At 37.5% G+C, this 26,704-nt stretch overlaps 1 protein-coding gene across 1 annotated transcript in view; it reads right to left on the bottom strand.

The window, feature by feature from the left end:
• The window catches only part of LOC126176639 (transmembrane protease serine 11D-like), an 80,640-nt gene extending 54,617 nt beyond the window's left edge, over positions 1–26,023 (bottom strand). Inside the window, exons 1-2 of the mRNA XM_049923797.1 lie at positions 26,005–26,023; positions 22,616–22,735 (exon numbers count right to left, since the gene is read on the bottom strand). Of these exons, the coding sequence (XP_049779754.1) occupies positions 22,616–22,735; positions 26,005–26,023 (139 nt within the window). The remainder of the gene's footprint in view (positions 1–22,615; positions 22,736–26,004) is intronic.
• Positions 26,024–26,704: the final 681 nt, after the last annotated feature.

The following is a 26,704-nucleotide window of genomic DNA, read 5'->3' as shown; positions in this document are numbered from 1 at the left end:
TTAGAGAGAGCAATGCGTAACTTTCGGTAAAGGAGCAAAATTTGTATCCAGCAAGAAGGACGTCATCTCCAAGACATTTTTTGAACCTAATTAAAGTATGTATATTTCAAACCTGCATTAAAAAATCTATCACTCAATACTTGTTTTTATTTTGATCAAGCCATGTCTGAGTCATTCAGTAGTGAAAAAGATGTGTTTCCTCTGCTCCAACCTGCACAAGTTATCACAGCTAGTTTGACAACATTTTTTCACATAAGCAATTTATTATTTGGCAGCCTTCCCTTACCCCTCACCCCCCTTTTCCCTTGTACACTTCCACCTGAGTCAGTCTTTACTACTAATTGTGATACACAGATCTTGCTCTTGGATGCCCCTGGTGCCTCTCTCAGCTAGGTATGACAAGCGACAGCTACTAATTGTGGTATGTTCCATACAGAATTCTTACAGTTGCAGCAACTATGTCAACATGGTGCCCCATGTGGCACCTTGTGTTGCTTGTGCCTTAAACCAGTCCAGCATGCACTATCACAGAAATGAATAAGAAACTGAAAAGGGAAACCTCACACAAAGATAAATAGGAACTAGACTTGGGGAGAATTTACTGAACAAATGTGGGTAAGGATGTGTGGAAAGATGTAGGACATAGACTGATCTCTGACATGGTATGTAAAGAAAGGAGAGACCACCAGCATAGAATAAGTGTGAGATTATGAAACAACAACTGGAGCAAATTGTCGTATGTTGGTAGAGGAGTGAAGGAGTGGAACAATTTGCCAGGAGATACCCACAGTCCATTTCCAGAAAGCATCACTAAATTTAAACACCTGATTGAACATTCATGAAACACCAAAAATTAAGGAAAAGAAGATAAAGGTAAATTCACTTGTGTATAATTATGTGACACACGGATGTCGTATTCACTGTCTTGGCAACAACCATATTGCCATTATTGTAATTATTATTGTTATGAAAGTTTTTGTAATATCTTTAGCATATGTTGTTCACAGTCAGATGTAAGAGAGGAACTTAAGGCCATAATCTGGTCAGGCTAGATAAATAATAAATAAATAAAAATATTTGTGTGCAAACAAAAGTGATTTAATTTTCCAAACAGTTGGGCTAAATTTAGAGCACACCTGTATTCCGAGGAGGAGGAGGAGATTAGTGTTTAACGTCCCGTCGACAACGAGGTCATTAGAGATGGAGCGCAAGCTCAGGGGAGGGAAGGATGGGGAACGAAATCGGCCGTGCCCTTTCAAAGGAACCATCCCGGCATTTGCCTGAAGTGATTTAGGGAAATCACGGAAAACCTAAATCAGGATGGCCGGAGACGGGATTGAACCGTCGTCCTCCCGAATGCGAGTCCAGTGTGCTAACCACTGCGCCGCCTCGCTCGGTGTGTATTCTGAGGAAAATACTTGCTCCTACGTATAGCATGTTCACTAAGTCCAAATGATGCAATGTTTTTCTCAGCATGACTGATAGAAGATATAGGCCTGCTGTTAGACTTTTCTGTTTAGAAAGAAAAATCATCACTTCCAGCATCCTACGAAAATGACTAAGTCAGTTGTTGATCAATGTAAAGTCCAGTTAGGAATATCAACAATATTATGAAAGTGTAGAGTGCTACTCACCATAAAGATGACCATTGAATTGCTGGCACAAGAAAAAACTGTTGCACATTTAGTTTTCAACCAGATCCTCCTTCAGAAATGAAAAGAAAACACACATTCACACAAGCATGCACACCTCACACACGCGTGACCGCTATCTCCAGCTGCTCTGGCCAGCACCAGAGTATCAATCTATCTTTTTCATAATGCTGTTAAGTCAGTTATTGAAATATTATGCAGAAAAATGCAATAGGCAGTCTGGATGAACACCTGAAAATATGTGTTGTATAATGTGATGTGTCTACAAATACAGTAACACAACTGTGGCAATACTGCAGCCATGAGATTATTGTGAATCCTACTCTCATAAATAAGTATATTAATAAGAAATAGATGTTACTTCAAAACGTTTCTTCTTGTTATACATATAATATAGATTACTTACACTTGAGTGTTAGTGTCATGTTAAATAAGTGAAAACAGCGTGAAAAGTATATTTTTCTTCTGTTGTCTACAGTTATATTTTTAGGCCTAATTGTACAATTAGAATCATATTGAAAGAGTAAGGATATCATGATATCATCAAACAAGATCAGGTGTTGATAGTTGGAGGATCCAGAAACAACCTGACAAAAACCAAAAAAATACAATATCAGAGTTTATCTGGACAAAATAGGAATACCTACTTAGGACACAAACATGGGTTTTGAGAAGATTCTGTGGTGCCATGACCAGCACTGGGTTGACTCTGACATTAAGCGAGTGAACACGGAGCTGAGGGGCTCCTTCAGATGGACATAAAATCTCATATTTACATCGTTTGAGTAGTTGCAGTAGGAAGATGGTGATATAATTATCATAGCTTGAAGGCATAAGGGGATCCATCAGCACACAACCCTGTAGTTGTTGGAGTCAGGTGAGATAGCAACTTTAGGGAAAATTCAGTCAGACAGTATTAAAGGAATTTAAATTGAAAGAGACTCCTACTTCATCTTGCAGTAATAAAAGGAAAGGTGAAATCATTTTGCTTCATCAGAATATTAGGAAACTATTTATTAATTTTTTTGCAAGATATTAATAGTTAGAAGGAAACTGATGTCATTTGTCTGACTGAACATAATGTAACCACAGGGGTAGAGCATATTAATGTAAGTGGTTATAAATTAACTGCACATTCATGTAGATCCAAAATGAAGAATGGAGCAACTGTCACATTCATAAAACAGGGATATAAATTTAAAAAAACTGTAGAAATACGTAAATTTGGTATATATTAGGATACAGAAGCATCTGCTTATAAGTTAATGTTGGGAAATGTGGTATTTGTGATTTATACAACATACTAGTCTCCACTGGTTGACTGGGAAATTTTTGAGATAAATTTAGATGGTTTATTGTGCTGTATATCAGACAAAAAAGGTATAATTGGATAGATAAAAAATCTACCCACTTAGTAATTAGATTGATAAAAAAATCTACTCACGAGTGGGTGGGAGGAGAAAACACAAAAGTTAAGGAAATGTGCAAGCTTTCAAAACCAGTGGCTCCTTCTTCTGGTTGTAGGGGAATAGCTGAAGGAAAAGGACTGGCAAGGATTAGGAAATTGAGAGAGTTACAGAAGAGTTGTCTAGAACCCCAGGTCAGGGAAGACTTAGCTGACAGGATGAGAAGGAAAGAGTGATTGTTGGGCACAACATCAGATGAGATTTGAAAACTAGAGAACTTGGGGGTGAAAAATATTGATGGTAGGCAATGAAAACCTGGTAACTCCATCAGTAACCAGTAACTCCATAGTCAAAGAGAGATTTGAAACTGCATGGGTTTCTCTAATCTGTCAATAACTAGGCTTCTACTATACAGCTGCACATGCAGCAACTTTCTTTATCACTTTATATTATTTTTTAAGAAGCAATTTTTGTGCCTCTTGCAAATTTTAACAAAATGGAGTTATAAGGTTTTCATTGCCTGCCATGGAAATGACAATAAGCAAAACAAAGCTTACTAGACTTAATAAGAGAGGAAAGCTAAGTGTATTATGCATGAGAGATGATGGGAGGGGGGGGGGGGCAGGAAAAATAGATAGGTCAGAAAATAAAATATGAAGAAAGCTACAAGGGGATGAAAAAAGGAGTAGTTACTGAAAAGACATGCTGATACTGAAAAAATAATGATAAATTAAGGCCAGGTGGGTGGCGAGAACTAAGGGTATGTTGTAACGCCAGTTCCATCCTGTTTCCCAGAACTCCACAGGTGGGAACTGGCATTACATCTCCTTGGTTTGCATCAACCATGTGGCCTTAATTTATATTATTTTCTTTTCAGTAACTATTTCTTTCTTCACTCCCTTTTAGTTTTCTATATATTTTATTTTCTGATCTGTTTATTTCTTCTTACCTCCCACCTCCACTTGTCAGCCACACAATGCATCTATCTTTCCGCTCTAGTAACCTCTGTCTTGTTTATTACTCTATCAACTTCCTAGCTCTCAGGTTTTCGAATCTCATCCATGGCAATCTTTCCTTCTTCAAGAGTTAAAAAATTCATATTCACCTGGAATTGATGGTATCCCAGCAGCTGTCATCAAAATTGTGCACACACAATTGCTGAACCATTAACTCACCTCTGTGACTTTTCTTTACAGGCAGGTACTTTCTCTGAAGCTCTGAAACTTTCTGAAGTAATTCCTGTCTTCAAAAAAGGTGATAATAAAGATATGAATAACTAAAGGCCTATCTCAATCTCATCCTGCTTTTCTGAATTTTTTGAAAAAATAATGTACAAAAAACTGATAGACTTAATTGAAAAAGAAATATTTACTAAGTTTAGCTCAACATGGGTTCAAAAGCAACAATCTACTGAAACTGCAGTATATGATTGCATAAATACGCTAGCTATTAGATCTGTTAGGTAAAAAACAACCCATAACAGCCATATTTCTGGATCTGTCAAAGGTTTTTGACACTGTTGGCCACAAAATATTGCTGGGAAAAATAGAACACTGTGGTATCAGAGGAATTGTAAACAATAGGACTGCTTCATTCCTAACCAATTAGATGCAGAGAGTCAGCATGAAATACACCAATAGACAAAGCAACTCAATAACCGAAATCCTATTGAGTAATAAAACTGTAAAGCAAGGTGTACCACAGGGCTCAGTATTGAGACCTCTTCTTTTCCTCCTGTACATTAATGACTTGAGCCTGAACGTAGTTGCACATAAAACAATAATAGTTGCTGACGACACAACTGTACTTCTCAAAGGGGAGAATACAAAGGCTGTGCAAAAAGCTGTGAACTTGGCCACTGAACAACTCAGCAACTGGGCTAAAATCAACAGATTAACTACCTACACCAAAAAGACAGCTTCCATGAACTTTCACACAACACAAAATGCAAATTCCTCTCAGCCGCTTGTCACAGTAAATAACCAGCCAACAGAAACTGACACTGTTTTCAAATTCCTGGGTCTATGGGTTCAAGATAACCTGAAATGGAATACACATACAGGAAAAGTAAATGCTAGAAGTAGTACTGGCTGTTATGCATTGAGTGTACTGAAATCATGTGCTAGCCTGAAAACATTATGCAGCGCATACTCCACTTACATACAAACCCACCTAAAATATGGTGCGATATGCTGGGGAAATTCTCCAACTGCCCTGAGCACATTCAAAATCCAGAAGAGAGCAATGAGGATTACTACTGGGAGCAAACCCAGAGACTCCTGAAAACCCATCTTCAGAAAGTTGGAAATCCTTACACTGCCTCGAGACTCTAAAATTTTTCAGAAACCATATAGTGCCAACTGACTCCAGAGCCACAAAAATAATGAAATACATAAACACAACTCCAGGGAAAACTCAAATCTGCATGTTTTATGTACAAACACTCAACTGTGTGAAAAGGGAGCCTTCCATATGGGCCTCCAACTGTTCAACAATCTTCCCACTAGTATAAAATACATCAAAGACAACATAAAATTTAGCAAAGCTGCAAAGTCATATTTGTTGTGTCACTGTTTTTACTCTATAAATGAATACCTAGAACAGTAATCTTGCTATTTATGTTAAATTGGAAACACTGAGCAATGGAGTGAAGTAAACCTAACCAATCTTTGCAATATAATACAGGATACTATATGTTAAAATATGTTAACAATGTTAACTGATATTTTCCAACATCTGTAACACACTGTGTACCATCAGATCACATAGAATAAATAAATAAAATAAATAAATCCCAACTGGTATGTCTTCCCTGACCAGGACTTCCAAGCAACTTTTCTGTAACACTCCCCTTATCCTAAAACTCATCAGTCCTTTTTCTTCATTCCTCTTTCTTTCTCTTCAACCTTTCTGTCAGAAGAAAGGGCCACAATCTTGAAAAGCTTGCACATTCGTCAGCTTTTATACGTGTTTTCTCCTACTGCTGCACAGTGAGTGGATTTTTATCCATCCACTGACATTGTGTTTTCAAAAATTCATTATTTTGTTGGACAAAAAAAGAGAGATTATTGATATGTGATGTTTGAAATGTAAATTTCTTGAAGGAATATAACATGAAAAGTGGTTTACAGTTGCTGGCAGCCACTTATAATTTGGTCATCATCATCAAGTTACACTCTACTTATGACTTAATATCAGTCATCAGTTTTATCCAAGATGCTCAAAATAATAGAACCCTAATACATAATGTATTTAAGCAAGAAGGGGAAGTTAAATAAATGCATGGTTATCCTGTGATAAACAGACTGTCAGAACACAATGCACAATTAGTCATGTTACATGACTCAGCTCCATGTATCATATAAAAACACTCAAAGAAAGCAGTAAGGCTAACTGATGATAAAACTATTGAAGATTTTAAAGAAAACTTAAAATTTTTTATTGAGATGAAATCTACAATGAGCTAAATGCTAACTCTAAATTCAACACACTTTTTAATGAGTTTGTATCAGTTTTTTAGTGTTGTTTTCCTAAATAAAGATAATTAGATGCAGTAATTAAAAAAACTTGGATTACTGTAAGTATCAGAGTCTCTGCACAAAGAAAAAAGGATATGTGCAAAATAGCCAGAACAACAAAATGATATTGTAAACTTTTTTGTAATGTTTTAAGAAAAATTAACTGTGAAAGAAATCCAGGAGTATGCATTTTGTATGTATCTGACTGATTAGACAAAAATATATAAGGAGAATTACTAAAAGAGACACTAGGTAAGAAGCTGTAGAAGATGATATTATTTCATTAAAGGGAATTGGAGTACTGACAAAGACAGTTCATGTGTAGCAGATAATTTAGCAGTTACTTTTTAAGAATAGGAGAGAGAAAATCATATGAGGTGGATAATGTCTCTAGTAAGACACTAACATGTTGTGGCCCTATAATATGTAATATCCTTAGTCAACTAGGTACTGCATAATTAATTCAGGGTGTTTTCCCAGACCATTGTTACCTGCCTCTGTAAGATGGGTGACTCCACATGTCAATAACTACCATCCATTGTCATTCCTTACATCATTTTCTAAATGTTTTGAAAAGGTAATCTGTGCCATGGCTGTCAGTTGCCTGTGTAGTAATGGGTTACTTAGCCAGTACATAGCAGGACCTTCAGGCATGCAAACACCCCCCCCCCCCCCCCCCCCCCCCCAGTGGTTTAGACACTGTAATGGGAGGAGCCATGGCCAGAGCATAGGTGGGATAAACCTTGCATTTCTTGTCCCTTATAGCCAATAATAGTATGTGTATTAGCTGCATACAGTTTATGGTGAGAAGTAAATCTTAAAACCTGGTTCTGACCCTTTTGGTAGACTCTGACTAGCAATGCCAAGCAGACAACAGTACTATGTGAAATAACAGTTCCTGCATCATAAGCTGGGCTACTTCATGAGCAGTAATGGAGAATGCTTATAGATTATAGAATTCTTCATGTTATCAGCTATTTTAAAGCATGTCTCCTTAAACATGCACATTCAGTGCCAGGCCCTGTGGGGTGGGCTTGTAATTGATATTGTACTGGTAGTTGGTTAAGAATAAGGTCCACCATTGTAAGCATGCTTTGTCTCTTTTGGGAACATAGAGCAGTGGTCTACCAGAAAGAGATGACTTACTATCAATCATTATGCGAAATTTCATTCCATGCAGATATATGAGAAATTTCTTAACCTCCTATGTTTTTTGGTAAAATATCCTCCTCTAGTTAGGAGAAATTAAATTACGAAAAAAGTCGGTAGATGATCTGTGTCAATGATCTCTTTTTGTGGTACAGTAAGACAGTACCAGTGCCATGTTGTGCAGTATCAGTGATGATTATGAGAAGGTAAAGATTCTGTCAAATTACTGGGTATCCACATCAACATCAAATTGAACTGAAACACACGCAGATAATTTATGCAGCAAACTATCTTCTGCATTGTACCTAATCAGGAAATTAAGAACCTGTGTAGTGAAAGACAGCTACTCCTTGCACACTTTTTCACACCCACATAAATTATAGTATAACAATGTGAGCTAATCATGCTGAGGAAGGAATTAAAGTTTAAGGAGATGAAATAAAAAGTATGAGGTTTGCTGGTGATATTTTTACTTTACAGCAAAACACTTAGAAGAGTAGTTTAACAGAATAGACAGTGTCTTGAAAGGAGGATATAAGATGAACATTTACAAAAAATAAAATAAAAAAATAAGGGTAATGGAACATAGTCGAATTAAACCAGGAGAGGTTGAGGGTACTAGATTAGGAAACAAGACACTAAAAGCACTATGTGAATTTTGTTATTTGGGTACCAAAATAACGTATGATGACCAAAGTAGTGAGAATACGTAAAATGCAGGCTGAAATAATAAGAAAAGCATACCTGAAGAGGAAAAATTTGTGATATCAAATATAGGTTCAAGTATTAGGAAGTATTTTCTGAAGGTATTTGTCTGGAATGTAGCCTTGTACAGAAGTGAAATGATGACAGAAAACAGTCTGGACAAGAAGAGAATAGAAGCTTTCGAAATGTGGTGCTACAGAAAATGCTGAAGATTAGATGGGCAGATCATGCAACCAGTGAGTATGTACTGAACAGAATTGGGGATAAAAGAAATTTTTGGCATTACTTGACTTAGAGAAGGGACTGGTTGATAGGACACATTCTGCAACTCAAGGGGTCACCAGTTGTACTGAAGGCCAGTGTGTGGGGTAAATACAGTATGCAGGTTCAAAAGAATGTAGTTTGCAGTAGTTATCCAGAGATGAAGAGGCTTGCTTAGGATAGAGTAGCATCGAAAGACAATGATGATGATGATGCTGAAGACAATGATGATGCTGAAGATAATGATGATGATGACAACTACAACACCAACAACAGCCCAGCTGGAGTCAGAAGAGTTATTTTTACAGAAATACTATTTGATGCAGATATGATATAAGAGCTGACACTCCTTGCAAAATGCATTTCACTGAAAACAGAATAATAACTATCCCATATCTATACATATTTCACACCAAAATCAATTGGGGTAAACATGATGCTAGATTGAGTATTTACTCCTATAGAATTAGGAACAGAAACTCTTTCAATATTCCCTGGATTAAATTAAAAAAAAAAAAATAAATACACTCCTGGAAATGGAAAAAAGAACACATTGACACCGGTGTGTCAGACCCACCATACTTGCTCCGGACACTGCGAAAGGGCTGTACAAGCAATGATCACACGCATGGCACAGCGGACACACCAGGAACCGCGGTGTTGGCCGTCGAATGGCGCTAGCTGCGCAGCATTTGTGCACCGCCGCCGTCAGTGTCAGCCAGTTTGCCGTGGCATACGGAGCTCCATCGCAGTCTTTAACACTGGTAGCATGCCGCGACAGCGTGGACGTGAACCGTATGTGCAGTTGACGGACTTTGAGCGAGGGCGTATAGTGGGCATGCGGGAGGCCGGGTGGACGTACCGCCGAATTGCTCAACACGTGGGGCGTGAGGTCTCCACAGTACATCGATGTTGTCGCCAGTGGTCGGCGGAAGGTGCACGTGCCCGTCGACCTGGGACCGGACCGCAGCGACGCACGGATGCACGCCAAGACCGTAGGATCCTACGCAGTGCCGTAGGGGACCGCACCGCCACTTCCCAGCAAATTAGGGACACTGTTGCTCCTGGGGTATCGGCGAGGACCATTCGCAACCGTCTCCATGAAGCTGGGCTACGGTCCCGCACACTGTTAGGCCGTCTTCCGCTCACGCCCCAACATCGTGCAGCCCGCCTCCTGTGGTGTCGCGACAGGTGTGAATGGAGGGACGAATGGAGACGTGTCGTCTTCAGCGATGAGAGTCGCTTCTGCCTTGGTGCCAATGATGGTCGTATGCGTGTTTGGCGCCGTGCAGGTGAGCGCCACAATCAGGACTGCATACGACCGAGGCACACAGGGCCAACACCAGGCATCATGGTGTGGGGAGCGATCTCCTACACTGGCCGTACACCACTGGTGATCGTCGAGGGGACACTGAATAGTGCACGGTACATCCAAACCGTCATCGAACCCATCGCTCTACCATTCCTAGACCGGCAAGGGAACTTGCTGTTCCAACAGGACAATGCACGTCCGCATGTATCCCGTGCCACCCAACGTGCTCTAGAAGGTGTAAGTCAACTACCCTGGCCAGCAAGATCTCCGGATCTGTCCCCCATTGAGCATGTTTGGGACTGGATGAAGCGTCGTCTCACGCGGTCTGCACGTCCAGCACGAACGCTGGTCCAACTGAGGCGCCAGGTGGAAATGGCATGGCAAGCCGTTCCACAGGACTACATCCAGCATCTCTACGATCGTCTCCATGGGAGAATAGCAGCCTGCATTGCTGCGAAAGGTGGATATACACTGTACTAGTGCCGACATTGTGCATGCTCTGTTGCCTGTGTCTATGTGCTTGTGGTTCTGTCAGTGTGATCATGTGATGTATCTGACCCCAGGAATGTGTCAATAAAGTTTCCCCTTCCTGGGACAATGAATTCACGGTGTTCTTATTTCAATTTCCAGGAGTGTAAATAAATTATGCAGACAGGAGAATTTCTTATTAACAAATTACTTAGTGGGCTGAAGCAGTTGAAAGCTAATAAGGTCAAATAAGCTATAGAATCCTGCTGAAAAAAACTTTCTGTAGTGTTGAAGAATTGGTAAATAATGATGCAAGTAATCTATTAATCTAATTCTAAACAAACAGTTTCTATCCTTATTATTCTTAAGAGTGTATGTATAACAACTATGTGTAGTATAACTAAAGTTAGCTTATCTGCCATGTGTTTAATTAAAGTATAGTTATAGAATTGCATACTGACAATACAGCCTGTATCTCAACACAGATAACATGTAAGTATGTAACTGCATGGAATGTAGCTTGAAAGCTGTCTTACAGCCTAATAAGTAAAAATAAAACATTGCCTGGCATAAATGTGGCCAAGCAAGAAACCGATATAAGACAGTTGTTTAGTTGTACAAAAGCCTTCTGGTGAGCCATAGGCCATTCAAATCTGAAACATTTCTTCTTGAGGTGAAGTAAAACGTTACTTGAGTCATGTTGGGAATTGATTCATTATATTAACAAACATCAGACTGGAAAGAATGCACTTCCGTTATGTTTTTAGGTGCTCTTAAGATGTCTTTGCTGTTAACTGCTTTGACAGTGGTCTATTGTCCTCTCAGCATGTGGCCTTGGTATTCGATACTTGCCCCAGAGAAACTGTATTCATCTAACTTCACCATAATCCACTAGTTTGGAGCAGAATGAATAAAATTTTTAAATTATGCAAATGCTACCCCATACAGTCCCTATTACAATAATATTGCCAAGGTAGTTGACACAACATAAGATGTAGGCAATGTAACTCACATGTCTTTTAGCCTTGCTAACTCAACTGCTTCATGCAATGAAAATTATACTAGGTGTTGTCAACAAAAATACGGCTGCATAAAGTAATTTACAAAAAAGTGGGCCACAACATTTTTATCGTGATCATTAGAGAACTACATATTTCCATAAATTTATGAAGCAGCAGTTCCATGTCATCTTGCAATACCATGTCCTCTCCATCAAAGTGGAGGGTGAACATCAGCTCAGTCTGAAATTTGTTTGTTGTCTTGAATGCCATTGTCACTCTGGACCTATGTATAACACAACATAGTGGCTTTGATGCTTGTTGGTTGCCTTATATACAGACATGTTGCAGGCAAAATACATCACTTCACTGTGTGGACAACTGGATATAATTTTCAGCTTCAAAGGAGATAATAGTCCATACAAGATTTCTGCTACAGATTATGCTGATTACAATACTACTGATTACGATACTATAAAGACAATGTAATGCAGGGAAGGTCATTGACTTGTGTCTGTGTATGTGTGGATGGATATGTGTGTGTGTGCGAGTGTATACCTGTCCTTTTTTCCCCCTAAGGTAAGTCTTTCCACTCCTGGGATTGGAATGACTCCTTACCCTCTCCCTTACAACCCACATCCTTTCGTCTTTCCCTCTCCTTCCCTCTTTCCTGACAAAGCAGCCGTTGGTTGCGAAAGCTAGAATTTTGTGTGTATGTTTGTGTGTCTATCGACCTGCCAGCACTTTTGTTTGGTAAGTCTCATCATCTTCGTTTTTAGATATATTTTTCCTACATGGAATGTTTCCCTCTATTACATAAGTAATTACTTTTTTACATAAAATACTATAATGATACAGTTTTGTTATTTTTAGGTTATAAAACAGTTCATGTTGCGATTTTTTATGTAAAAAAGTAATTGCAATGTGAACTGTTTGATAACCTAAAAGTAACAAAACTGTATTGTTATAGATCCCACTGATGATGCCTTAGAACAAGAAAAAGGCAAAATGCATCTGGAAAAAATAAATTAAATGGCAGCAAGGAAAGGTGGTTTATTTACAAAACAAGTATTTTTTCCAGTCATTGGGGCTTTGTACTGGGCAGAAGATCCATGATAAGTGCAAGATGAGCAAAGGGCCAATCCCATCTGCCCCTGGCAACTTATCTCTTTCCAACTATTTCAGTTGCTTCTCAGTGTCAGGGACACCTATTTCTATGTCCTCCATATGAGAATTTGTGTGATGATCCTCCTGCATGAATGATTTTTTTTATGTGGTTTGTTTGTTTTGGTGTGTTTTACTGCAGAATCAGACTTGTTCTGGGGTGACTGGATAGAAGACTTGACCTGCTTAGTGATTTTATGTAGGACCAGGCAGTAGGGGTACTTGGATTCTGCTGTTGGGAGAGCTGGCAATAAGCTTTTAAATGCCTTTGGTGGTGGTGACCCCACCATAATAATAGCCTATGTACAGGTATGGTTCTCTGCGAAACTGAAGAAGTACCATACCATTCCCAACCCAGCATTGGCTGGATACAGGGTACGAAAATGGATGAATGGATACTTTTTTATAGGATCAATGGAACTGGAGTTGGACAGCTACAATGTACATTTGCTGACAAAAGTGAAAAATTAAGTTAATGGTTTTAATGTTTCAGTTCTTCTCCCCACACTTGAGTAAAACACATTTTGGATGTTGTCAACTCTTGCCTCACATTGGCCCAAATGTTGACTGTATTGTCAAAGTGTTGACTCTTCATGTAAATTTCTGCACTTTGTTAATCTGTGGTAGGTTTGTGTTGGTAGCAACACACATCGTCACCTACAATGATTCTTTTCCAGAAAAGAACTATGTCTTGCATTTCAGTGTAGTCACAGCAGGTTTCCATGCTTCTTTTGCTCAAGAGTCAAGCAAGGTGTGTGGAACAAATTTTGCTCACCTTTTTCTCCTCTTTGAAACATTCTGGAGAATTCCTTGTTCACTTGATTTAGAGATGTTGCTCCGCTGTAATTTGTGACACAACAACATTGACACACTATGGCTTCACATCCATTACTTAGCACTACTTGCTTACAGCTGACTGTTCAAATGCATATCTGTCCTTTACAGTTGTTCGTTCAAGCTGCCATCATAATTACTGCACTGACATCACTCATTGGATGAACAGTGTATGCTGAGTAGGATATAAAAACTATCATGAGTTGATGTTAAGATGAGAGAGGGTTGTCTGAAAAGGAACACATATAAAAACTACTACCAACAGAGTTACTGGGGCAGAAAAAACACACTGGTTAATATTGGATGTTCAGTGAACAACTGCTATAAATAGTGAGCTCCAGTATGTAGAATACTCATCTTAAGTGCAGTCAGAAATATACTATCTGATCAAAAGTATCTAGACACCACTATGTAATGTGAAATGTCATGAGTGGCAGACCCACCAGTATGAAAGGAGGTAAGAGTAATGCGTTGTCAGTAGAGAATGTATTACACCAGAATAGGTCAGTCAGGAAAGCTCTGTGACATCAAACATGGCTAGTCACTGCATGTTAACTGAGTAATAAATTATCAGAAACATATCACCCTTCTAAAGCAGCTGAAGTCAGCTGTTGGTGATGCAAACTGTGAAGCAGAAATGCAAAGGAACTACAACAGATAAAACAAGCCCAGGGAGATCTCGTATAGTGATAGACATGTACTGTTGGGCACTGTGGAGGGTGGTTGTAAAATATAATATGAAATGAGTTAAAGGAATCACTAGTGAGTTGACTCCAAAGTGGTACCAGCTGTCCAGCTAGCACAATCACTGTACATTGGGAGTTAAAGAGAATAGAGTACAATCTTCAAGCAGCTCCTCATAAACCACACATTTCTATAGTCACCACTAAGCAACATTTGGTGTCATGTAAAGAGTGATAGCGCTGAACATTGGATGAATGGGAATGAATAATCTGGAATGGTGAATCACGCTACACGTAGAATTGGTGGAGATATTTGCTATCAGAAAGCGTGCAGAGGAGAATCTACATAGGTGCTACAAGGATTGTAGTATTTAATTCAATATTGCGAAAAGGAAAGTTGCTACTAACCATATAGCAGAGATGCTGAGTCGCAGATAGGCACAACAAAAAGACTGTCCCAGTGACAGTCTTTTTGTTGTGCTGTTGTGCCTATCTCTGACTCAGCATCTCTGCTATATGGTGAGTAGCAACTTTCCTTTTCATAATATTGTTACATTCCACCCTGGATTTTCCTTTATTTGAGTATTTACATTCATTCACACAGCCAAATAGCTCTGAAATTTCTATCAGTCCTGCAACAAGGTCAAAGGTCATCCTGGAATGCCATAAATCCTTTGAGAGACTAGGGGAAAGCAATAGGGTAAATCTTCTGTGGGTGTCCGGTCATTTCAAGAATTAATAGTTATGGATAAACTGATAGGCTGGCCAGGGCAGGGGTGATAACTCCATTTGCTAGACTATAGCCTCTCTTAACCACAACTAGGGTGAAGCTTTGTTCTAAGAGAAGTTCTGCAACCCTGCGCTTCAACGGGAAGCACATTGAACTCATGGTAAGTCTAGTGATTGCCTATGGGAACTTCAGGAAACACCTTCACATGATGGGTATAGAGAGAGAAGCCCCAAGTGCAGACTGTATGACGTGGGGGATGAAACCATACCATCCAGAGGAGAATTACATAGGTGCTACAAGGATTGTAGTATTTACATTCAATATTGTGAAAAGGAAAGTTGCTACTCACCATATAACAGAATGCTGAGTCGCAGATAGGCACAACAAAAAGACTGTCACAGTGACAGTCTATTTGTTCCAGTGATAACCACTGGAGGCCAAAAGACACCAAATATTTGGTCACTAACTCCTGAATAGATCTAATAAAGGGTCTCCTACTACTCTTTAAGGCCGTACTAGAAGATAGAGTGAGAAACAACACAACAAACTTAGTTTCTGTGCAGGCAACAGGAGGCTAAGGCCACTGTTGTTTTGTCTTCCTGATTAATCAAATCAAATCAATACCTTGTGGCAATGTGATGGAGTGTTTTGGGATTGGCAGTTACCTAGAGAACATTACCTGCCATCATGTTTAGTGACAACAGTGACATACACAGGAGATGGTGTTACAGTATGGAGGTGTTTTTCATGGTTAGTGTGTGGACCTCTTACTGCACTTAAGAAAATGTTAAATGTGGAAAGAAATGAATACATTTTACAGCATTGTATACTGCATACAGTAGAGGAACAGTCTGGAGAAGATGACTGTTTGTATCAGCATTACAATGGACTGTGTCATAAAGCAGTATATATGAGGCAATGGTTTGTGAACAGTAACATTCCTGAAATGGACAGGCCTGCCCTGAATCCCAACACGAATGTGACAGAACACCTTTGGGAAGAGTTAGAACATCAGCTTCATTCCAGACACCAAAATCCAACATCACTACTTTCTCTGGTTTCAGCTCTTGACGAAGAATGGAGCACCATTGCTCTAAAGATTTGGACAGCAGAGTCCAAGCTGCCATAAAGTTGAACAGCAGACACACACCATTAGAATGTCCACCAATATGTGTCCAAACACTTTTGATCAGATAGTGTATTTATAGCTCTATTAAGGGGAGACATATGAGAAAATATACAGGTACATGAAGTGCATATAAGTTAATGTAACTTTCGCTGTTTGAGCGATAATTGAACCACATTTGCATGTGTCATTATGCTAGTAGTTATAATCTGGATTCTTTTCCAATTATTTTGTCAAATAATTTGACTTACTTTAAGAACACATTATATCACATGAGGAGTATTTTCTCTGTGGTAGGATATCCTTAGTAATTAGATAAACAAATATGTGTACCAGTTTCTAAATATCAGTCTAGGAACTCTCATAAGAGTTTTTTAAATTTATGTGTCTGATACATAGCAATTTTTATTTCACAAAAATTTAAATAAATTATGTAGCAGTGCACTTGGAAAAATTTTGTACCACAAGAAGTTGCAGTATAGTATGTACAAAGTCCAAAGCAAATTTCACATTTTTATCTGCAATGGTTTAGCAGAAAAAGTTGCAGGGAATGCAGAAAAAAGATTTTTTCGCATTTATGCCAGAAATAAGTACCTTAGTGTTGGCCATGAGCATAAATTTGGTCTTTTTGGACTTCATGTACCTCTTTTCCTATAGTTTGATCCATCTGACATGTCCTTTTGGCAATAATCTTCACTGCGTTCCAGAACAAGCAGTACGACGCATATCATCAGTCTTCTTCATTACGTTTTAGTGAATCAAACTGAATCAAATCCTAGGATTATAAGAGTCATCACTCTTTCAATCTTACCATCAATGAACCTGAGATAAGCATGATATGAGGAGATTTTAGCAATAGTAGATGAGCAAAATGTTGTCTTTCGGCATCTCTTTAAATGAGGTCAGTAAAGCTTGCATTTGGGCTTTGTGTTCCACCATGTGTACATTCCCTTAATAAATCACAGTTAATCACATTGTAAATGGGCTCACAGCCTTTTATACTCTACACATGTCTTCTCTGATGGCAGGACATAGTAAAATGTTGCAAAAAAGGACAGAGTCATGTAGAAAAGGAGGCATAGCACTGTGCATTTGTTGAAACAAGATGGCTTTTACATAATATGTAGCACAAATTAAACTCTGCAAGTTGGAGACAATATTTCTAACATGCTACAGAACTATCTGGTGTCAAAAAGATTTCAAAATTTTTGACCTATTTCACATAAGTCCCACCTTAAACAACATATATTTGTACATTCTTAAGATTTAGTCTGCAGCATTGGGAATACAAATGGAGTGTATTGGTGTCTCTGCAGTTGTGTTAACTTCTTTTTGAGAGTCATGGTTAAACAATATTATATGCCTCAGGCTGAGTGTTCTGTAGGCAACAGTTTGAAGATAAGATATCCCGTGGCTGTTGATGTGATGTTTAAAGGGCAAACAGCAAAGAAGAGTGATTCAGAAGAAAGTAAACAACTGTAAGTAATTATAGGTAAAAGCAATTTGAAGGAAGAGCACTATAGTTGGTTTAAGGGGCTCCGTCAGTCTGCAGCATTGGGAATACAAATGGAGTGTATTGGAGTCTCTGCAGTTGTGTTAACTTCTTTTTGAGAGTCATGGTTAAACAATATTATATGCCTCAGGCTGAGTGTTCTGTAGGCAACAGTTTGAAGATAAGATATCCCATGGATGTTGATGTGATGTTTAAAGGGCAAACAGCAAAGAAAAGTGATTCAGAAGAAAGTAAACAACTGTAAGTAATTATAGGTAAAAGCAATTTGAAGGAAGAGCACTATAGTTGGTTTAAAGGAAACAAATGTTACAGGATTAAAGAGAAAGGTAGACTATTAAAGTAAATCCTTTTTGGTCAATTAGGCTGCATCATTTTTCTCATCTACAAACTCAATCTGATGTGCTTGCTAGAGAACATGTTTTATGTGGGAGCACAACAAGAAATGGCAAACAAGAAATTCATTCTAAACCATAGAAATAAATCAAACACAGTATGATCAATGGAGAAATGTGAACTTGATGTCATAGCTGGAAGTCCACAGATTTCCAAAACTAAGATAGGTGACAAATGCATTGTAATAATTCAGAAATATCAGAATATTTCAATGAGTTTTTTGTAATATATAAAAATCAGATGTTGGTGTAAATGATTACATAGATAATGCCCAACCCTTTCGTTTAAATCAGGATAATAGGCAAGTTCTAACTAAATTTGATGAGTCACAGCTCAAGATGTAAAAAAAAAAAAAAAAGTATTCTCCCTTAAGAGAAAAAAATCATCTAGATGGGATGAAATACCCATGAGAGTAATTACAGGATTTTCTAGTATAATGTAACAACCCCTATCTGAAATAATAAAACCATCATTTGAGGGAGGATGCTTCTCAGATGCTCTTAAGTATGCAATAGTAAAGCCATTATTCAAGAAAGGTTCAAAGGAAGATATAGGAAACTACTGACCAGTAAGTTTTCTCCCAATATTTTCAAAGGTATTTGAAAAAGTTGTAATCCAGATCCAAAATTTTTCTAGCAAAATCTAATAACATCACATTAAACCAGTTCAGCTTCCAGAAAGGGAAGAATACAATATGTGCCACCAACAAATTTGTTGAGAAAATTTGCTTATCTCTAGATAAATCCCAAAAAGACACACACATTTTCTATGACCTTACAAAGGCTTCTGACAGTGTTAGCCACACTCTACAGTTACATAGATTAGAAAGATACAGAATAAATGTGAGTGTTTTGAAATGGTTCAAATAATATTTAACAGGTAGAAAGCAAAGGGCAGTTGTGACATCAGGCACAGGAAAGTGTTTCTCAGAATGGAAAAAAAATATTTCACAGGGAGTCCCACTAGGTTACATCTAAGGCCCAATCCTATTTTTAGTTTATGTAACTGATTATCATTAAATATAACATGCCACTCAGTTTCATTTGCAGATGACATATCTGTACTCATTGAAAATGAAACCACAGAACAAATTCCCGAAAGAGTCATTGACACCCTAAATAGTTTAGAACATTGGTTTAATATACAGGGTTATTACAAATGATTGAAGCGATTTCACAGCTCTACAATAACTTTATTATTTGAGATATTTTCACAATGCTTTGCACACACATACAAAAACTCAAAAAGTTTTTTTAGACGTTCCCAAATGTTCGATATGTGCCCCTTTAGTGATTCGGCAGACATCAAGCCGATAATCAAGTACTTCCCACACTCGGCGCAGCATGTCCCCATCAATGAGTTCGAAAGCATCGTTGATGCGAGCTCGCAGTTCTGGCATGTTTCTTGGTAGAGGAGGTTTAAACACTGAATCTTTCACATAACCCCACAGAAAGAAATCGCATGGGGTTAAGTCGGGAGAGTGTGGAGGCCATGACATGAATTACTGATCATGATCTCCACCACGACCGATCCATCAGTTTTCCAATCTCCTGTTTAAGAAATGCCAAACATCATGATGGAAGTGCGGTAGAGCACCATCCTGTTGAAAGATGAAGTCGGCGCTGTCAGTCTCCAGTTGAGGCACGAGCCAATTTTCCGCGGGCTACGCGTGAAACTTGCCCGCACGCGTTCAACCGTTTCTTCGCTCACTGCAGGCCGACCCGTTGATTTCCCCTTACAGAGGCATCCAGAAGCTTTAAACTGCACATACCATCGCCGAATGGAGTTAGCAGTTGGTGGATCTTTGTTGAACTTCGTCTTGAAGTGTCATTGCACTGTTATGACCGACTGATGTGAGTTCATTTCAAGCACGACATACGCTTTCTCGGCTCCTGTCGCCATTTTGTCTCATTGCGCTCTCGAGCGCTCTGACGGCAGAAACCTGAAGTGCGACTTCAGCCGAACAAAACTTTATGAGTTTTTCTACGTATCTGTAGTGTGTCGTGACCATATGTTAATGAATGGAGCTACAGTGAATTTATGAAATCGCTTCAATCATTTGTAATAGCCCTGTAAATAGATTAAAATTAAATCTGAAAGAACTCAACTTACACAGTTTAAAACCAAGCAGTCAAAATCAAGTGACTTCCAAATTACCCACAAAAATTAGGAACTGAGGATATTTCTTGAAAAAAAAATTATCCTGCTTTTCTCATTAATCATCTAAGCAAACAAGTTTAACAGTCTTGCATTTGCATGAGAACATTGCTCTACACAAGTGACATGTGCACTAGAGAAGTTATTGGTTGGAGCTATTTTGGATCTATTGTTAGATACGGAATAATCTTTTGTGGTAATGAAAGTAGTGTAAACAGAATATTATTACTTGAGAATACTATTATTAGAAATATGTGTAATATTAATCCTAGACAGTCGAGCTGACCTTTATTCAGGGATATAATAATTTTAATTATCCCTTGTATTTACATTTATGAACTGTTATCCTTATCTGTACCAATTCAATATTATTTATACATAATCATATATATGTATGACTCAAAAAATATGGACTAAGAAGTTCTACTCCCAGACTCAATACAAGGCCATGAAAATTTATAATAAATTAAAAATGAAAAACTTTCACAACACGGTACTAGGTTTACTGAAGATAAAATCATTCATCATCCTAGTGCAAAAATGTTATTATTCACTCATGTAATCTTTAAATGATGAATATTTCTTTGTAGTATAACTAAAAAAATTAATAATGATTTTTGTAAATTAAGACTGATTTTAGCTTTTTTATATATTGTATGTCTGCAACATTATTCATACTGATAAGCCTCCTGTACTTAAAAGCAATTATTTATATCTGCGTGTCATGAGAGAAATTCTGATTCTGATTTGGAACATTAATTTTGAACAATTTATTTATTTATTTCATTTATGTTCTGCAGACCCGTTAGCGATAAATCGCTTGTGTGTAGAATGTGTCATTTACATAGATTTGAGACATTTGTTTATAATAATAGGTTGTAAAATGTATAATATATTACATAGAAAAAATTTTTACAATAATTGTTTTTTTTAAGTTACAAATTACATTGAACAGACTTACAATAGATCAAAATCAATTCATATATTCTCATACATAAATTTGTCCAGTGAGTAAATGGTTCTACTTAGAAGATATTGTTTAAGTTAATCTTTAAAAGTATGTGAATCAGTAACTGACATTTTTATTGCCTGAGGGAGAGCATTAAATATTTTATGCAAGAGTAGTGTACTCCTTTTTGTACCATACTTAGATTCTTTTGTTCAAGATGTAGATAATTTTTTACCCTAGTGTCATAGTTATGATACACACTGTTAATTTCAAAAAGGGAATTGTTTTTACACAAGAAACACATGAAAGAGAAAATGTACTGAGATACTGTTGTGAGTATTCTCAGCCCTTGGAAGAGTTTTCTGCAGGAATGTCTGTAATTGACTCTTTTCTGGGCTATGAGGATTTTGTTTGCCTTTGGTTGGTTTCCCCAGAATATAATTCCATAGGCCATCAGGGCATGAAAATAACCAAAATAGGCAGCTTTCAAAGTATTTAAGTCACTGAAGGAAGCAATCGCAAAAAATAGTGTAAATTGCTGAGCTTAGTTTTTTATATAGGCAAGAAATGTCTAAGGATCAGTTTAGATTGCTATTAACAAGTAGACCCAGGAACTTTGTTGACTTCACTCTTGTTAAATTCCCATCATTGTATTTAACATTAATCTCACCTTCGATATTCTGGCTTGTATGGAATTGGATCAATTAAGTTTTTTCAAAATTTAGTGATAATTCATTAGAGGTAAACCAGTTAAAGGTCGCCTGAAAAATTGCATTTACAGTGATCTCAAGATTAGTATTTGTTGAATTGTCTATCAGAATCATTGTGTCATCGGCAAACAAAGTAAATTTTACCATAGCCCTTGTACACATTGGAAGGTCATTTATGAAAACAAGGAAAAGTAGAGTACCCAGAACAGAGCCTTGTGGGACTCCACAGTTTATTGTGCCCCAAGAAGAGGACACTGGTTCCGCATTAGTGTCATTTACCATGACTTTCTGTTCATCTACCTGATGACTCATGATTACTCCTGAAGAAAACTCCAGCTCGGAGTTAAAAAAACTCAACACTATGAAAAAACTCTAACCTGAGAACTTTTCACTTTGCTGTCTTAGAGTGTTCAAATTGCAAGATCAGGTTAAAGGCAGTTCTCCAGACTCAGCACACAGGCTGCAAATGGCTTGCTCTGCACATTATTATGTGCTTGTGGTGGAAAGCACCCGGGTTCTTCAGATAGGATGGTTGTGCCAAACCATACACACTACCAAAAAAATCCTGCTCGGGTTGAACAAAGCCTCTATAAAAAAATAAAAATAAAAAAATAAAAAAAGCAACAATGACCTGTTTTACTCCAGGATATACCACTGAGACACTTTAAGACATTACGATCTTTCAGATGTGTTGTCTAGGGAAATTTCCTGTTGAAGGTGAGATGCAGGAGAAAAAAGGGTTAAAGATGCAGAACAAGAGATCATTTCCAGTAAATTAGGTGGCAAATAAATGTTTATTTGAAGAGAGGTCACTTCTCAGTCAGTAGAACAAACATTGAGGAATGATAATTATTATTAAAATTGAAACAATAAAAATATTCTCTTACCTGGTGGGGTTATGTTATGCTGACAGCTGACGGTGCCAATGTGGAACTTCCAAAAAGATGATGGATTTTGTGTCAGGACAACAAGAGTCACAGTAGATCCTCCAGCTATCTCAAGTACAGCTGCAGAAAATTAATATTTTCAGCAATTGTATGACATATATGGACTTGTCAAAGCGTATCTGTGTTTGATATGAATATTAAGACAAAGGGCACAATAAAAAAAGATGCATTTGTTTCCTGTGATTGATGTTTGTTACTGGACTTTGATATACATTTATATAGTCTTCCAGTGCTTCCCGTTTGTTGCAGTATGTTTCTTACAGCATCCCTCCAAACCATGATGCACACTATGTTTCATAAGGTCCTTTATTACCCGTTCATTTTTCTTGAACAGTGCTTTAGAGCATCTGGGTCTTATCTTAGTGATGGGAATAAAGGGATGTAGGAAGAAGTAAGATAGGATATACTAGGGTGTTGTGGTTCATAGAATAGTTTCGTAGGTTCAGTTTTCTTAATATTTCACACTTAATTCTTTACACACAGTCATTGCTCACGCTCATGAAGTTGTCATTGCACTGCAGTGTTGCCATATGGAATGTGTAATGATTTCCTGCAGCAGTAGTGTGAGAGGAAACTATATGCTGATAAGTAATTCTCTTACAGTAGAAAAATATGGTCAGCATCAACAACCTGAAAATAATTATTGGCATTTTTGCTATGTTCAAACATTGTAATTTCCATACAGTTTTACAAAACAGTTTTATTTTATATCTTAACAAATGTGATTAATCCGATTGTTTTCTGTCGGTAATGACGTCATTGTTGACAGAATGTTAAACCCTGATATTCCTTTCTCTTTTCTTATTGTTTTAGGCATCATTCAACAAATATAAGAAAACAGCATGAAAATAGTCATTACAGTCATATATATTGTAAATAAATGAAGATGAACAAAGCAATAATGAAAGCATGTTTAATTAAGATATAAATAAGCATGAAAAGATGGGTAATGGGTTCTCTTATCTACAAAATAATACCACTACTGGACAGCAAGTTAGAGAAGATATGGCAAATATTAAGAATGGGAAGAGCAGCACTGAGTGTCTATAATTTAGGACATATAAATACAACTAATGTTTCACATACCACTATCCTTATGTAAACTGATCTCAAAATTTGTTGGAGAATAGGTTGAACTAACTCCAGAGTTTTTTTAATGTATGATAAGTGAATTTTTAATGGTAAGGCTTTCAAGTTGGGTGTGCTACTTTTAACTTAACCACATTCCTAGCAGTCATATTTATAATGTTTAGATGTTTGGCTTATTATTGATTAACTGAAGTGTTGTCTATGATAACAAACCACACATTAAGATATCGCAATATATATCTTTCAGTCCCCTACACTCTTGATGTGCCTCACGAGTCAAATAGAGACACCATCTGGCAAAACACTGATAAACAGTTGGGTGTAATTCAGACACTACATACAGTATACTGACTGAAACCACCAGCAAAGCAATATTGCAGTAAATGTATGACAACCTGGTGCTCTCTTCCTATTTATGCTGACAGACTTGCAACTTGGTATCACAAATTTTTTTCACTATGACTCTGACTTAATCTTGTTTTTTTTATTGGTTTTTTAACTGACTCTGTGAATCTGTATTCTAATTTAACAACCAAATGTGGCAGAGGAAGGATGGGCATAGGTGGAGGGGGAGGGGGGGGGGGTTCTATAGTAGTTCTCAATAGTTCTACTACAATGAACAGTGACTTTCACATTTTTGCCGCTAGCAACAGTTGCCACCAACTTTGCTCCCCCACTCAGTGACCATGTTCTAGTGGAACTATCATGCACAATAGTCGATAAATTCGCATGATGTAATGAACTTTGGAATGTGGCTTCACTAGTTTTCAGTTTGTGGAAATAACAGTTAGATCAGCAACACCTATGGTGTCAGCAAAAAAGGATGCTACAACAGCAACAGGAGGAACTACATTTGCAGCTGAAATGGCTTCTGCAACAGCCAACAGTTTTTGATGAGATGTAGTAAGATTGGGAAGTCTATAACCAACATTTTCATCATTACTAGAATATGAGTGGCATTTGGACTCTGTTTACAAATGTGCTACTTTACTATCTTTGCACAGTAAGGAATACAAATTAGTTCAAAAGTTATAGGCTGACATAAGTAGTTCAGAGAGTCTGTAGTTTGTCATTTAAAGGACAAACGTTACAGAGAGCAAACACACGTTATAGCCACAAGGCTTAAATCTGTGTGAAATAGCTGGGTAAATCATATATAAAATATGCCATTGAATTGCAAGGTTTAAATCAAACAATGGAAACTCCAGGTAAGAATATCAACAATGTAGAAAAAGACAGATTGCTACTTACTGTAAAGAAGACACATTACGATGCACACAGACACAATTAAAAGACACTTATATGAAGCTTTCGGCCACAGCCTTCATCAACAGAAGAGGATCACACTCCATTCATACATATAAGCAAGCACATCTCATACACATATGACCACCAACTCCAACATCTCAGGCTGTGTCACATTGTTTCCTGCTGTAAACTCATCACATGCGGCAGACAAATTTAACAAGAGCATTACTATCACTTCTGGAAAGCCTCATGGGCCTCCCACAGGTGTCCTGTGTGGTCTGCCCATACATACTTTGATTTTTGAGCAACATACTGCTTATCACACACACAAGACAATTGTGTACACACACACACACACACACACACACACACACACACACACACACACACACACACAGAGAGAGAGAGAGAGAGAGAGAGAGAGAGAGAGAGAGAGAGAGAGAGAGGGAGGGAGAGGCATGGGTGTCTACAAATATTTTTCCATGGGGCAGCAAGGGTCTAAAACTGCTATTTTTTTGTAATGAATGGGTCAGTTTTGAGACATGTCCCATCATAAGATCTAAATTTTATAGATGACACAAAAGATTAATTATATCCCACAGAATTGAATGTTATCCACTCAGTATATGAATAAAAACTCTGTACTTCATATTTGGGCATTTTACAAATAGAAAAACTTGTATTTAAAAGCTAATATAATAAATATTAGTCCTAAATGAGGATTCTTCAATTTATGAGTAATTGCATTTCTGAAATGTTCAGAGACTTCTGACTTTCTGCAGAGAAATAAAGAGGAAGTTGCTAGTAAGAAGCTGTAGGAGATGAAACAGAAAATATTTGTTCAACTAGCATGTTAAGTCACAAGGACATGCAAAGAATGGACACAAATAGAAATCCATACTTTGGTGCATTTCATATGTTCAAGTAAGTATACTTATGTATAAAAGGAAAAATGCATTATTCTGCTATTGAATTTGATAGTAGGTACTTACTAGAGTAACCTTCAATCATGCCACAAAAAGGCGCACTTTGTACTGTTGACGGAGATGAAATCAGCATGACGATGTCTTGATAACACACTACATCCATTGCAGGTGTAAGATTTGCACGTACGAAGTCTAACCTTCAAAGCAAATGAGTTATTTAGCTAGTTTCCTCTTCCATGGATTATTTGCAAGATAAATTGTAATGACATGGAATGAGTCATTTTACATGCATATCACAAATTAATTTGTAATTTTGGTTAATTGCTGAACATTGATAAGTTTTTTTCTTCTATTATTATTCTTAAATATGTGGGTTAGGAATTCCTGCCCACCGCCTTTTACATATTACAATAATAGAAATTCTTCTATGGAATAATACCTGTCAAGGAGAAACTTTTTCATTTCAAATTTCACTTCACTGTCTGTCAGTTTTAGTTGCAGCATTGTGCACCCTTTTTTGTGCTAATTAGAACCTTAATTTGAAGTAATGAATGTCATTTTCCTTTCTGGTATTTTAATTATGCCCATCACTGTTTTTTTTGAACTGCAGAGGATTATTTACAACAAACTTAATGAGGGAATAAATATACAGTGAGGCAGTAAGCAGAATGCCTAACTCCTTAAACAGGTGGCTTGAAACTGATTGTAGGTGAGGACCAAATATTATTCTTACAGCATGTATTTCAGCAATAAAGATTTGCAGTGA

Source organism: Schistocerca cancellata, chromosome 3, assembly GCF_023864275.1.
Source record: "Schistocerca cancellata isolate TAMUIC-IGC-003103 chromosome 3, iqSchCanc2.1, whole genome shotgun sequence".
In the NCBI taxonomy this organism is placed as follows: domain Eukaryota; kingdom Metazoa; phylum Arthropoda; class Insecta; order Orthoptera; family Acrididae; genus Schistocerca; species Schistocerca cancellata.
This window is presented reverse-complemented; position numbering and strand designations above follow the sequence as displayed.